The 16178-nt window shown below is 37.1% G+C and overlaps 1 protein-coding gene across 1 annotated transcript in view; it reads left to right on the forward strand.

Annotated features, from left to right (window-relative positions):
• The window catches only part of HGF (hepatocyte growth factor), a gene marked incomplete at both ends in the record, with an annotated part of 53477 nt that overhangs the window by 20955 nt on the left and 16344 nt on the right, over nucleotides 1-16178 (forward strand). The window contains 4 exons of the mRNA XM_084279294.1: nucleotides 2401-2543; nucleotides 4207-4327; nucleotides 6010-6128; nucleotides 15674-15848. Coding sequence (XP_084135420.1) covers nucleotides 2401-2543; nucleotides 4207-4327; nucleotides 6010-6128; nucleotides 15674-15848 — 558 coding nt within the window. The remainder of the gene's footprint in view (nucleotides 1-2400; nucleotides 2544-4206; nucleotides 4328-6009; nucleotides 6129-15673; nucleotides 15849-16178) is intronic.

Consider the following 16178-nt stretch of genomic DNA (forward strand, 5'->3'; position numbering starts at 1 on the left):
TACTGCATTAGCATATGCAAAGGTTGCAATATCCCATCAGAAAACTTTTTCCAGGTCTGCAATCGCTAAAAAAAACCTGAGAAATTTATATTACAAGACTACAGAGGAGAAACAGAAGCAAGAATTTGATAGGCAGCAGTAATGAAATAAAAAAAATATTACCTTCAAGTACCAAAAAGAAGACATGCACTTTTAAGTAATGATAGAATCTTATCATATGATAGAATGGTTTGTGTTGGAAGGCACCTTAGAGATCACCTAGTTCCAACTCCCCTGCCAAGGGCAGAGATATCCACTGCTAGATCAGATTGTCCAAAGCCCCATCCAACCTGGCTCAACTTTCCCCGTGCTGACAAAAATGTTAAACACTGCTGGTCCCAGTACCAACAGCTATGAAACACTACTCGTCGCTGGTCTCTGGACATCAAGCTGTTGACCACACCTCTTTGATTGTGACTGTCCAGCGAATTTCTTATCCTGTGAGTGGTCAATCCATCTCATATATGTATCTCCAATTTCGAGACAAGGATATCATGTGGAACAGTGTTAAACGCTTTGCACAAGTCCAGATGATGTCAGTGGCTCTTCCAAAGCTGTAACCCCATCATAAAGGGCCACCAATTTTGTCAGGCACACTTTGTCCTCAGTGAAGCCACAATGCTTCCATCTTACATTGACTAGAGACACAATGTGATTAACATAGCTTGTTCAAAGATTTAATTAATGGGAGTAAAACATGATTTAAATGTCACAAGTCAGAAAAATAACACCCAAATAAACATCCAAAATAAAGTATTGAATATTTTCAGAATAAAAAGTGAACTTTACTTGTGATATTTCTACCAGAAACTGGAGAAAAAAGCTTAGAAAGCTCAAAAAATAAATAAATTTTTTAAGTTGAACTACAAGTTTTATGGGATCTCCAGAATATTTTGCCCAACTTTTCAATTCACTACAACAAAAAAATCTTCATGGAATTAAACATAACTCTCATTTTGTGTGTTTTCTAATGACAGAGGCTTAGCTGCTGTTTAAGCATTACTGCAATGAAATGGTTGTACTCAATGATTTTAAAGGCCTTTTCCAACAAAAATGATTCTGTAACTATGAAACTAACACTGAAGTACAACTGTTTTTCTCTGCAATGTGCAGCCTAAGTGGGGTTGTGAGGTCTTGCAGTGGCATTGAACAGAACCAGGTCTGAAGTTGGGATCCTTACTGTGGGGTTACCAATTCCCTAGTTTCTGAGGAAAAATAACTAGTATTACTATAGTAATAGTAGATATAGAACTACTGCATATATACACCTACATACATCTCCCTATGAGTGTGTATGTGGGGTTTCTCTGGAGATAAGTGTATAATTTTATAGACAGCTAAGAACACAAATCTTTGACCCTAGAGAGTTTATGTTTGATGGACTGAGCATAAGCAGCAAAGTCTCATTTTGAAAATCTGTGTTAGGCAAAAAAAATATAGTGTTAGCTTACATTTCTATTCCATCACTAAGAAGAAACAACCCCCTGAGAACCCCTAATCTAAGGAAAAACCTTAAGGTGTATTGTTGTTTAATAGCCCCTTGCAGCAAAAGGAGAAAATATAATGAGAGGGAGATCACAGTTTAAGTCAGCTAGGTCGCTGCTAAATGACCTGGCTTGTACAATAGCAATGATGAGTGGGTCTGTAAGTAGCAGACCCTGAGGTGACAACAGTGGGGCTTGTGGCAGAATATGAAGCAAGACAGCTAAAGTGGGATCTGGGGAAACTTCTCATGCTGAAATGCAAAGGAGTCTGTGGTTTCAGGCAGCCTCTCAGTGCAGTGTGTCACACTGCCCAGTCACACTCTCACACTCCTGACAGTTGGTTCTAGCTGCTGCCCTACCAGCGATGGGAACAGCTTCCTCTGCTGTGTGTTCTATGTAGCAGGTGCCCACAGCATGTGCACAACGTGCATATGAACGGCAGGTTAGACATGGCTGTGGACCAAAAGTATTTTTCCTCTGTGCACCCAACACATTTGGCCCTCTTGTCCAAGGGCTTTCCACCATCGCATGAGCAGTTACAAGCTCATGAAGGAGCTGTCAGGGAGTGTGCTGCTGCCTTTGGCTCTGCAGCAGATAGCTCGCTCTGGACACCCAAGGGACAAGGGTAAAACTTGCTACAGCAAGCTACAGGCTAGACAAATTGTCCCAGATTTAGGCCATTGATTGAGTAATCCTGAATGAAGATGTGTATTTGTGTATGCACAGATATTTGGGTGTGGGCATTGGTTTAAGCAGGGTGGAGGGTGGAGGGTGAAGGAAGCAGAAATGTGATTGTTTCTAACTGTTTGACAAATAGTATGATTAACACCAAAGTTTGCATGCTCTTATACTGTAATGATTGTCATTTTAAAACTAGCTTTTTGCCTTCGAGCTATCGGGGTAAAGACCTGCGGGAAAACTACTGTCGAAACCCCCGAGGGGAAGAAGGAGGGCCGTGGTGTTTCACCACCAGCCCAGAGACACGCCATGAAGTCTGCAACATCCCCCTCTGCTCACAAGGTAACCGGGCATGGCTCACATGGAAAGTTGCCTTTTCCCTGCTGACAGCAGGCAGACAGAACAGGTACAGTGAAGCAATAGTTACGGTGACTCTGGCTCGTGGACTTTGGAGAATGAATCGGTGATTTCTCAGCAATAAGAACTCATGTAACAACAAAAGCAGTTTTTAGAGGAAGGAGGTCTTGTTATGTTCCAGTACTTTGAAAGATCTAAGCAAGATTTCAGGCTCAGCAGCTTTTTTTCAGGTCATGGAGGAAAGTTGTGCTGATCGCACAAATGTGATCCTTTTTTTTCTTTTTTAGCCCCTAGAGAATCCATTAACAATGTCAATATTACTATATGATAAAATCATATATTATTTTATCATATAGTGATATGAAAATCATATAGTGATATATCACTATATGATAAAATCATATAGTGCCATTCCACGGTAAAATCAACTTTTCTTCTTTTTGATGAAAGTACAGATACAGAATTACAGGTTGAAAGCTCAATCTAAGCATGCATTTTGTTTTCAAATTAATACTCTAAATAGGTAACTTTTTACAAATCCAGGCTCATTTGACTTTCAAGTCACACAATTTGAAAGATACTTCATATCTTGCTAATCAGCCAGTTCAGTTCCCATCAATCAACCCATTTAAATGCTCAAGATGGGATGCCTTTAATTTTACTGCTAAAGTGTCATGTGCAATAACTATGCAGCGGTGGGGATGGAAAGGGAGAGAGGGGGAAGGAGAGAAAGAGAATGATTTACAAGGAGCTTGAAAATCTGTTAAAAGCTATCATTTAAAGATCAGTTTAAGTGAACTTCAAACAGGATAAGACCTGGAGCTCACTGCAGGATGAAGACTTTGTTAGCGGATGTTTTGACTGAAGGGGTGAGATCTGTAAATGCATAAATTAGTATTTACTAAGTGATCCTTCGTTACAATTACTTTAATTAGGGGACACTTGAGAAATGTGTGTATAGTTAATTATAATGAACTTATTTTGTATTTTAAGACTTCTCATTCTAAATTATGAAGCCTACTTTTTTCAACAGTGATTTTGAGTCCCTTTGGTAGCCTTTGACCACTCTCCCTCCACCCCCCACTTTCCCAAACCAGGGCAGAAAATGTATCATATTTTAAGCTGCCAAAAAGAATTAGTATCGAAAAGAAACAGTATCATATGTAGCTGAAATTGCTGGGTATTTAAAGAGACAGACTGTACTGCATGGAATTGTGATTCAACCATTACTCTGGACTCAAACTTGTGCTGTTATTACACTATGACTTACAGTGATTTAGAATAACGCATGTTACTTAATCAGAAACTACTGTCTCTAAAAATACTCCTTCCTTAGATATGTGTCTCTCTCACTAACCATAGGTTAGGTTAAAATCTGTTAGGAACGTGAAGGTCTCCAAGATCTCGCATCCACCTGCCTCATAACCATAAGTGCTCTATAAAGTGGTACCAAAACTAAAACATATGGATTAGATCTATTCTGAAGAACATGTTCCATACCAAACTAATTAAAAGATATCACCTTTTTTTACATCTCTAGATTGGTTTCAGTTTATAATGGCAGGGATATGATTTAATTTTTGATATTTTTTTGTGTGCTACAAGTCATCAGCTTAATGAATGGCCAGTACATTGGTTTTTTTCCTAGTTGAATGCATGACCTGCAACGGAGAGAGTTACAGAGGACCAATGGATCACACTGAGTCAGGCAAGGAGTGTCAGCGCTGGGATCTTCAGAGGCCACACAAACACAAATTTCGTCCAGAGAGGTAAACCCTTCCCTCCTCCCAAACAAATCCATGCTGTTACAATTTGAAAACTGCACAGGTTCCAGAACCAATTGGGCAAATTCAGCATTACTGAACTGGAATTTATGGAGTTCATTAGTTTTATTTGTTTGAGCTTCTGGCCTATGGTGTGTTCAGGCTTGCTATAGTCATGATGGAAATACAGGATGGCTAATAGAGACTGTGTTGTGCGATGGTGACTAAATCCTATGGTTGAGTAGTGCACTCATGTACATGTGCTGTATTAACTGATAAAAATGTCCTCTAACAGTAAAAATTAACCTCAGAATATTTCTGTATATGCTTTAGTCAGCTTAAAATACCTTAAAGTAATCAGAAAGTAATCAGAAAGTAAAGAATTATAATTAAAACTAATAAATTTTTCCTTGAGTTCTTAATACAATCAATCTAAATTTACTACACTGTCATGTCAGAGTATGCTCTGGTATCTGCTGCTAGATATGAAACTACCACATTTTGGACTGCCCTTACATTCCCAGTTTGGTGAAGTTTGTCCTTGCTGGTGGGTTTAGTGGGGTTTTTCTTTGATTTGAAGTGGGTGGTTTGTTTGGTTGGTTTTGGGTTTTTTTTTTAATTCTACTTAAATACCATCCCTGTGTCTTATATGGATGGAGGAACCTGATTTTTTCCAAAGAATAGGGGATCAAGTTGCAAATGAATTAGTCAAAATTGGGATGACTGACAGAAAAAGCATCCTAGCAAAAATACATCCTTACAAATCATATTTTCCTCTGCTTGTATGAAACATATGCTTGAAGTTGTAAATGGGTTCAGATTCACAGGTAGTAAACTTTATTGTTCTCTTACATACTTTTCATGTTTCCCTCAGGGACAAATCTACTTTTTGTGTCTTTTACAAACATGTTTCAATAAAACTGGAAAACCAAGACAATTTGTATTCACTGGAGGAACAAAAAACCCTATGCATTTATCTCTTTATGTGCACAGAATTTCATACGGCACATTTATTCCAAAAGAACCTTCTTGACTACCTGCTTGACCCTTCAATGATGGCAGTAGGAACATGGAAACAATTGAATGGCAGAATAGATTGAAATCTTAATGAGATAAAGAGAGACAGAAGTTAATTCCTTATTTTTCCCCCTTTTTCCCCCCAATGCTTGAAATGAGGGCATGACCTAGAATGAGGTCTATTACAAAAATGGAGCTATCATTAGTAACATAGCTATTACAAATAGCTTCCAGTTTGAACCCAGGGCTGTTGCACTGAAGAACCTGTTTTCTTAATGAGTCCAGCATGCCAGGCAGTGTTTATATAATCCACACTTAATTGGACTGTTTCAAAAAATGAGTGGCTTTAGAGTCTGGTCATCAGTTGACAGACACAAGAGCAAGAGTTTAACAATTAGCAGAGTTACCCCATCCGGTATCCTGTGCATTAGCACAGCAGGGAATCCCCTCAGTGAAGGTCTGATTCTGCTGCATATTTTGAAAGAGATTTTATGTTATTAGCTTTCCAAGAGTGTTAAAGAGCATCTGCATCCATCTCACAGGATCAGACCCAAGGTTAATAGGAACTGGTTCTTTGCCTCTGCTGAAGACTGTCCTTTAAGTACCTTGCAGAAGCCTGTGCAGTGTTGCCAGGAAGACTTCCCTGACACGTTTGTTGTTGTGGTTTGCAGATATCCTGACAAGGGCTTTGATGATAATTACTGCCGCAACCCTGATGGCAAGCTGAGACCATGGTGCTACACTCTTGACCCTAACACCCCCTGGGAGTTCTGTGCAATTAAAACGTGTGGTGAGTTCAAGTAAAATTTATTACTTCCTTTTCAAAATCTGGACATACATAGTTCAAGGAATATGGGACCACAGCTAGTTCATTCATTGCAGTTCACTGACTTTTAAAAGATAGTTTCCAAAGAGGATCTCCTATAATGACATTATATTTAATCTGAACAGGAAATAAATATCTTATGTGTTACTTAGCCCTAGAATATTTGAATATCTTATGTACTGGGAATTGCATTAAAATGTAGGAAAATAAAGAACTAAAAAAGTGGGTCAACGTCATCATGATGCTTACATATACAGTATTAATTTGGCCACACTGGGCATTGGTATTATACTTTGTGAGTAGATGCATGAGAACCTTCCATGCTCAGTACTCTGTCAACAACTGTTGATATTGCTTTGTTTTCCTCTTGCATATTGTTTGGTTGTAGGCCTTGGTTCCTGTACAACATTCAGCCCTGTGCTGCTGACAGAATTATTAATTTCCTCATTGGTTTTCTGTGGTATTCACCACTTCAGTATCAAAGCACTCCACACACAAATAATTTCTTTTGATATGTCAACTATAAGATAGTGGCTTTTGTTATCCTCACTTTAAAAAGGAATTGAATTAAAGTAACATTAAGGTGTACATATATTAGATGCCTACTTTGAGAGGCTTTGCTTTGAAATTTTTAGAGCATCCTGCAGTATATTCTGTCTTCAAAACCCATATCATTCTAACTTTGGTGCTAGCTCTGACAACTCTTCTACTGATAACTAGATGTCTTAAATGAGCAGTCCAGGGACAATGGTAAAAGACAGAACGGTAGAAACCATTGGACTTCCCTTAAAACTGGGGTAAAGTAATTTTTCTGGATTGTCATCGTAATTCTGAGGCTGAGACACATGACAGAATTAAATTTTATTGGGACATGCTTTAATCAGAAAACCAAGATTTGCATCCCTGAAACTCCTTGCCTCATTCACAGCTTGTGGGATCTACATTTGATGACTCCTCTCTTGTCTGCTATGCTTCTTATTGCCAAACTTGGAAGTCCAGGTTTTTGCCCTTATTTAACAGACAACCTGTGAAATAATCAATGTACAGCATGATACTAAAGGCAGTCTTGCAACACCTAAGCAGGTTTTTCTATTCTCTTTACTCAAAATTCTGTGTTTATAATATCTTGGGCAATTTCTGAAAAGCAGGCATGACTGACTGAATCCATACAGCAGCATGTCAGATCTGTATGCCCCTGACTTGTGGCAGAGACCCTAGGAGTACAGACGGAAAATGCAGAACAGTATTTTTAGATTTTTCATGAAGTAGAGGTAAAGAGAAGCTTTTGAAACTGTTCGAGGAAACTCAGTGTCATACTAGCTCATGAGAAAGTCAGTTTCTCTTAGATCTGAAGTTTTGGAAACTACAATTTGCTTTGTTGACCTGCTTTAATTATGACCAAAATTAAGGTTTGTTTGGTTGGGGTTTTTTTTAAGTCCTTGAAACCAATCACTATGCTTTGCATCTAGCTTGAAGTGTAACTTCAGTAGGCTTATGTTATTGTAAAATTGATTTGGCTTTCTTGGGATGAGAAAAGAAGAAGATAATAGATTTTATTAAAAAGAGCAGTAATTCTCACCTGGAACAAAAAATTTAAAAAAAGGATAATAAAACCCCCACCAAAATAATGACCATAAAACAAATGGGTTTTAATGACTCTCATTTTTAGAGATTTTTCCTATTTTATTGTTGTTACATAAGCCAAGATATATAATTTTTGGGATATCTTAAATCTACATAAAATAGTGGCAGTAGCGGATCTTACAAAATCTCTTTTTCCATAATGTAATCCCGTGTTTTTCCTACAAAGGGCATATTTATAAATACTGAGGAGGGGAGAGATGAGGGAATGGCTCTGGCATGAACCATTATGTGTGAGCAGTTGCTACTTAAAGGGGAAAACATGGGATTCCCTATCTTCACTTGGAATTCATTCCAAATCAAATTATGCTGGGGTTTTACACCACTAATAGTTCAGAATACTCTTTCTTTGTTCTTGGTTTAAGAAAGTGCAGTGTCTTGGAGTGTCAGTCACTTCTGATTAGTCAACTGTTTGAAATTGAAAAGTAAGAGTACTCTTAACATACCTCCTGATGCACAGTAATTGGACTCATTCTACACTGTCATGTGTCATTGTAAATCTAGTGTATTCTTGAAATTGGCAAAATTATTCCACTATGAAAAGGTGGGGTTAATTTGCTGCTTTGGGCAATGCCTTTAATCAGATTCTCCAGAGGCAAAAAGAAAATTAACAGGGCTACTGCTCATTTTGTGTCAGGCACCCATTAAGTCACACCCGTGTTGTTGAAAGTCTTGCTTGTAATAATTCACATAATTGTATCTACAGATTTTGATAATCTTTGATAATGGGGAAAGACTGAACACCGGGAACATAGTCTAGCTCTATAACTGAATCATCTTTTGGATTTTTTAGTTAATTCAGTGAGTGTTGTTGTTTTTTTATTCTTTGTGGTTTTTTTTTTTAGTTTTGTGGGGTTTTTGTTTGGTTCTTGCATTTCTCTAATTATTAGAAAATATATGAATCATATGTAGTGCACTACAGCTATTCTTTTCCCCTGGTAGAAGTGTTTTTATTTAGAAAAAAAAAATATTCCTAAGTTACAGCTGACTGTTTCACAAATGCAACTTTTATAAACCTTTATCCTTTGGCATTTCCTGAGCTGATGTGTCAGTGTTCTGAGGATTCACATCTGGCTTTGTTGGTCACGTAAGCCTAAAGTCCAGGCAACTTTCAGTATCTACAGTCTGGTCTAAGCTTTCTAAAACAGTAGGATGGGAGATCTCCTGAAAAGTGCTGTTATATCACCTCTGCTTACACAAGTTACAATGAGAGTCCTGAGGAAAAGGTAATAACCAAAATGAAATTTAAAAAAAAAAAAAAAAAGGAAAGTAATGATATGAATGTTATGATGAAAGTCTTTTGTTTCATTTCTAGGAAAAAAGTTGACTGAATTTACTAGAAATGCATTCCTTCATCATCAGTTAGAAAGTACATTAGGATTGGTGAAAAAAACGTGGAAAACTGTATTTTCACTGCAGAAAACTGTAGATCTTTAGAAATTACTGAAGCAATCTGTATGGGTTAAACAAAAAAGTAGTGATCTTGAAAGTGGTTAATCCAGCAGGTATTTGCAAAGGATGTTTAGCATAGGCGTATGGTTTTGTCCCCCTACATAAGATGCTATGCTGCTTGTTGCTTTCCCTCATAACCCCAGAGAAGGAATTTATTGCTGATACTACTGTTACAGTACCAGCTTGGTGACCAGAATACCAACACAAAATATTAGAGCCCTGTTCTCAGTTTTCTGTCTTTCTTGAGGCACATAGAAAAACTGTTTTCCCACCTCCTAGCAGGGTGCCCAAAACACTAGGCCATTCTGGATTTCAGTGGCTGCTCCATTTTCTGAAGCTGTCATTGTGTGCAATCTCAGCGCACTAAAAAGAGAACATCTTGAGTTATATGTCTTTATAACTTTGTGGTTTGGATTCTCACACAGGTTTTTAATTCCTGTGCTGAGGACTGTTTATATATTTTACAAGAAATACAAATTAGAAAAAAATTCTTTGCAAATCCAAGTCCTTGGACCATATACAAAAACGTAGGTGTCCTCTCTTCGGGGGAGTGACCACAAGGCAGCATGCTGCTTGCGGCTTTTGCTACATGACATGAGTGCTAGTATGCTCTATAGCCAAACTGCTGACAACAGCTCATATACAAAATTTTCGGTAAAAAAGTCAGTGGAAGGAAGCATTCAGAAAATAAATATGTTTTTAAGACTGAAGAGACAGGAGGGCATTGTAACTTTATTTCCAAGCACAGAAGGCAGCATAAAACATTGTGGCTTACGGCCAGGGCTGTGAGAAAGAGATGACAGGAGCAATTAGGGATTAGAGATGGCTCAAGCTGCAAAAATTGGATCTGGATTAAGACTTCAGGGACCCCAGGACTGGTTTGAAGTTGCTCACATATGTGTCTGTGGTTTTGGCTAGAGACAATTTTTAGTTAGAAAAGAGGATAAAAGGACAACTATAACAGCAATGAAGAAGTGTAGGATGAAATGAAGAAATGGAAGCAGTGACAGCAAATTTAAAAAAATAAAAATTACTGTTACTTTGGCATGAATGAGGTTCTGGACTACAGGGAAGACAGGAGTGGGAAGATAATACTGCTTTTTAAAGAAAAGAAAAAAGAAAAGAAAAGAAAAAAAGAAAAGAAAAGAAAAGAAAAGAAAAGAAAAGAAAAGAAAAGAAAAGAAAAGAAAAGAAAAGAAAAGAAAAGAAAAGAAAAGAAAAGAAAAGAAAAGAGAAAAGAAAAGAAAAGAAAAGAAAAGAAAAGAAAAGAAAAGAAAAGAAAAGAAAAGAAAAGAAAAGAAAAGAAAAAAAAAGATTGCTGCACTTCTGTGGCTGAGCTATAGGGCACAGGGGTGCTGAGGCCCAAGCTACATATGTCAATCATTTGCTATCTGCAGAGTTACATGAAGTTATTATGGTAAGGACAGTGTTTGTTGCCTACCGGATTTCCAACCAATTCAGCTGGTATTACCTTGGATTTAACCTTTGCTGTAAGTACTCATAGGCAATTGGAAGGGGTGACTGGAGACAAAAAGCCTTGAGAAAAATCAATCAGTTTGATGGGGAAAAGTGAGCAATGAAATGTTAAATTTGAGCCTTTAGGTGTAAAAGTAATTGTTGCAGCGTGCCTACAACTTTTAGGAAGGCAAAGAATCATCAATATTAGATTACTTATCCTTCAGAAGCAGAGATTTCAACAGCCCATTTGAATGTGAGTTCTGATTAAAGAGTTATTTGTTAAATTATAGCATGTAAACAAAGAAAAGTGTCACTCGGTTTAAGCTTAATATTTATGTAAGATAAAGATATCTTGAGACAGGAGGCAGTGAAAAGAGACTGATGTTTAGTAGTCGATAAAGTGGTACCTTCCACCTTATTTCACGCAGAGGCATAGCAGAGATCCAACTTTCACTGTGTACACAGCAACTTAATCTACTGTTCCTCAAAATGGATCTTTCTCACATCCTTTTCATAATTTCTGTGATAGTTTTGAAAATGTGATTTAAAAGCTCTGAACCTGCAGAGAAGTCATAGTGGTGAAAATTTGGATATAGTCTTTTTTTTTTTTTAATGGATTTAAACTAGATATTGTTTGGAGTAAAAACCTAGTTGTAGATATTGGAACAACCCAAAAGATCTCTTTGTCTTCAAGGACCAATAAACTTACTGTAGGTGTGCGGGTTTTATACGACAACGAGTTGTTACGTACTGTGAGTTTAGGTCTAATTTATTTCTTTACTTTCTTATATATTTTTACTTAAAAAAACCCCTACACCCAAACACTCTACGTTGGTGTTGGCTTTTTCCCCGTGTTTCATATACTGTGGGATAGTGAACGTGGGGGAAGAAAGAACTGTAGCTATCATACCACCCGGAACTATCTATTGTATTGCTTGAGGTAGGGATGCCTGGAGGCAGTGAAACTGAGCAAGAGCAGCTTCTCCCAATAACATCACTCAAGTTTCTTACTGACATTTGCAGAATTGCATGGACCATGTTTAATGAGGACTTTACTATGTTTAGAACGCTTTCTTTGCTGGGTTAGGCACCTTTTATCTTTTAAAATCTACTTTCAAAAATCTTGTGTTACAAACCAGGGCAAATTTTCCTTTTGTTGACTGACAGTCATTACAATATAAGGAAAAGTAAGAATTTTCCTTACGAGTTAATTTAGGACTCTGCTATTTTTCTATGTCTTTTTTCCAAAAATACATAGATAGTATTACCATGGAAGAACATGAATACTCCAGCAAAATCTTTACCTGCCTTGAAGTCAGTAGGAGTTTCACCACTGACCTACAATTTGTGCAGGTTTTTCTTCTGGGTCATTGGAATTAAAGACAGAAATAGTACTCTAAGTGGTTACTTCAGCTGTAGAATGACTCAAGGCCCCTGCTGATTCCCTCATGCTGGCATTACCGTGAGAACCAGGACTTAGAAGACTATCTGTGGCTTTACACATGAAGCTCTGGATAATGTTTCCTCTCTTTACTTAAGCATTATGATATGCATGAGTTGGCCCTTATTAATAAGTTCTGTATTTTGAAGTATCAAAACCAATTCCTTTTTCTGAAAAAAAAAAGGAAATTTTTGCATGACTGTGCTTTGGTTATGGAATTGAGAGTGAACACATGAACATGGAAATGCTAGTAACTGGAAATCCTCAAGTAGATGTCTGAATTATGTGGTGAATTTGAGTCATCGAGAATATAAAAAAAGTAGAAAAATTATGCTAGACAATTACAAAATTCTTCTGTTCTAACCAAAGTTTAATTTGATTAATAATTCATAAACAATCTCTTCAAAGGTGATATTTTGTGGGATATTCCTTTAACAGTACTTTTTATCTTAGTTCAGAATTATTGAGGTTCATGATCAGTTCTTAAACTTTTTGCTATTTGGGTGATGAGTAATTAGCCTCAAGAACAAGACCAGTACTGAATGGAGATGACTATTTAAGTTGCAGGTTTGGACAGCATGGGCACTTTTTAAAGCTTGGCAATTGCTTTCTGGTCTGCAGAGCACCTTTGTAATGTCTGGTGGGGCAGACACCACTCCTCATGCTTTTGCATGCCTCTGTGGGCATCCAGCCCATCTTTCAGTCACATGAACGGAGAGACTGTCCCATAATGCCTGTTTATGGAAATTACCATCTGAATGAAGCATTTCCTGAGCTTTTTAAAATAATTTTTTGAGCTTTATATGAAACTTAAGAGCCAGAATGAGTGTCATGGTTTTGGCTTGGATAGAGTTAATTTTCTTCCTAGTACCTAAGCGTTGTGTTTCTGTTTAGGATGAGAATTATTTTGATAAGACATTGATACTTTAGTTGCTGCTAAGAAGTATTTACACTAAGTCAAGGTCTTTTCAGTTTCTCATACTGTCTGGCCAGCAAGATGTTTAGGGATGCACAAGAAGCTGGGAGGGGATGCAGCTAGGACAGCTGACCCAAAATGGCCAAAGGGATATTCAGGGTCAGTATATAAACTTGTCATGCTCAGAATGTAAACTTCAGAGAAGCTGGCTGGTGGCCACCAGGAGTTGGGGATTGACTGCTCAGTGGTTAGCGGGTAGTACGCAATTGTATTGTGGATTAATTTTTGTATATTATTACTATTATTATTTACTATTTTCCCCTTCATTTTCTGTACTATTTAACTTTTTATCTCAACCCACAAGTTTTAGGTTAGGGGATTCTTCTCTTTTTCTGATTCTCTTCTCCATCCCGCTGCGGAGGGCAGTGAATGAACGATGAGCTGTGTATGTGTAGGTAAATAACAAGAGGTGCTTTGCTCAGTAACCCTGTGGCCTTGCTTAAACTGATGCATTTGTTTTTTCACTTCAGGCATGTGATTAAAAAAACCCCTAACAAACAACAAAACACGCAAAGATACATAAATGACAACCCAAGGTCTTTGACCTTAGTGCAGAGCACATGTACTATACAGTTCATTAAAGTTGAAATAGTAAATTCTCGTTTATAAGGTCTGTGTTATAGCTTGATTTTTAAAGCATTATTATTATTTCAGAAGACTTTTTGCTAGGGTTATATAGTTGTAATTTACTGCTTTACTTAGGAAATATTATGCAGCCAGGATGACATGTGTGCTGAAATTTATCATGGTGGGTAACGTTTTCTTTTCCAAATTGTAGACTTTTAGTAAAAGTGCTGTATCTATTTTTTATAAAAGACTAGTACGTATTTGAATGTAGCACAACAATGTCCAGTCTAATCAGTTTAGGAGGTATCTTAGAATATAATTCCAATTTATTTTCTTATATGGAAATATAAGAAATAATATGATGGAAACATGAAATATGTAGCCATGTGTTTCTATTAAATGTACAATATCTATTTTTGGTTGTCCAATTACTTATGAAGTGAATAATAATGATTAAAGACATAGTTACTGTCTACCATTCTATTTGATGAATGCACCTGAAAGGGTGCATTTGTCGTCCTGCAGAAGTCTTCTTGTGGTATTTGCAGTGCAATGTCTTTTTGACTTTAGAATGAGCTTGGTGGTCACAATCCTGTTGGAACAGGACAATCTTTGAAGACGAAGTGCCTTGGAAAGGAAGGACAGGAAATTCATTTGACCATGAAACACTGAATCAAACATCAGTCAGATAAAGAGAAAAAGAGAAATTTACTCCAGCATGAAGAAATGTATAATTCAACTGCAAGACTTGATGTTATCATCTGACAGGGAAGTGATCTTTAACATAGAAGATTAGACAGCAAATCAGCCAAACCCATCTGTTACGACATTTGGTTTCCTTAAGATCCATATTCTCTACAAGTTCACAGAACAGGCTAAAGTTACCAGGAATTAATTGTATTGAAAGTAACTCACAAATAATGCTCTAATCACTGGACCATTTGAAGAAAACTAATTTAAAACTTTATTAAATAGTTATTGCTGGTAAATAATACTTCAAAAAAGATATTTCATTAAATTAGTCTTGTAAACAATAACAATTTTCAACAGATGGGCAGTTACAAAAATATTATCTTGGGAGTTTTTTGGGACATAGTAGAAGTGTTGCTCTTATTGTAGTCTATTTAGTTTTGTACTACTTTGTATATATCTGATGCAATATCTGTGCAATTAATTTGCGATTATGAAAATTGCATAAGAAATAAAAAGAGACTTTCAAGTTACGTGAATGAGTCATTTAAAGAAAACACTTTTTCTGAATTTAGTTCAAGACAGCCCACACCAGGGTGAATGCAGAGAATATCAACATCTGTAAAAGATCTCCAGTCTGATGAATTTGTTGGTCTTTAAAACGTTTGTCTCTCTGTAGAGAATACTCATCTTTGATTTCCAAAAGCTGGACTGTTTTGGGGTTGGTTTTTTGGTTGTTTTTTGGTTTTGCTTCTGTAACTATACGAGGCATAAAAAAAAAGCTTTAAGGAGGATTTAGCACATTATAATAGGATTTTTTTTTATCTGCATCTTTTTCCTCTGAATTGATATTCTGGGAATTCTTTGGAGAAAACCAATTGAGTTTTAATCCTGTAAATATGCATTAACATGTTTAACAGTGTGCACATGGGTGGTCACTCAGCTTTGAAAGCTAAGCAAATGAGAAAATAGTTGCTGGATTGGGAAGAATATCCAAGAATATTTCCTGACCTTCAATGATATAGCATAGGCCAGGTGTCTCACTAAAAAAAAGTTCTTAACTGTTGCAGATTCCTTGTCTGCAAGCAGACAAATTAGCATAAGGTCTGATATCTATTTTCATTTCATGGATATTGTGGATGTGAAGTGGAGAAATCTGTAAAAGTTATCAGGCAATTTCACAAAAGAACTCCAGTTACTATGATTTGTAGAGTTCCAACACGACATCTTGAGCCAGGCTCAGTCTTAAGAAAATGAAACAGCACTTCTTCTTTGGGTCTGCAGATGAAAGTGTCGTGAACAGCACGGAGGCAGCAGCAGAGACATCTACATGCATTCAGGGACAGGGTGAGGGTTACCGTGGCACAGTCAACACCATATGGAGTGGGATCCAGTGCCAGCGGTGGGACTCCCAGTTTCCTCACCAGCACAACATCACTCCCGAGAACTTCAAGTGCAAGTGAGTAGACATGTTGGTACTACTGCTGTGGGAAATAAGCTTAGGTTTCAAATGTTTAGAAATTCATGCCACCAAAGTAGACCATAAGAACTCTGTCTCTGCTCTGGGACCCAATGCATTCATTCTGCTTGCTGATGTTGAAAACTATTTCCCATATTCTGTGGGAAAATCAGTACTTCAGATCTCAAAATATTAGTTATAGATGAACTTGTGTGAAACTGTAGGGTCTTTAATGAACGTTTTCTTCAAGCATGAATTCACCAATTTAATTGATTGCGAAGTGTATGGATGTTTTCCAGACTGGGACCTGAATCCCAATAGTGCTGGTAC

This window comes from Gallinula chloropus (assembly GCF_964237585.1).
Source record: "Gallinula chloropus genome assembly, chromosome: 1".
NCBI lineage: Eukaryota > Metazoa > Chordata > Aves > Gruiformes > Rallidae > Gallinula > Gallinula chloropus.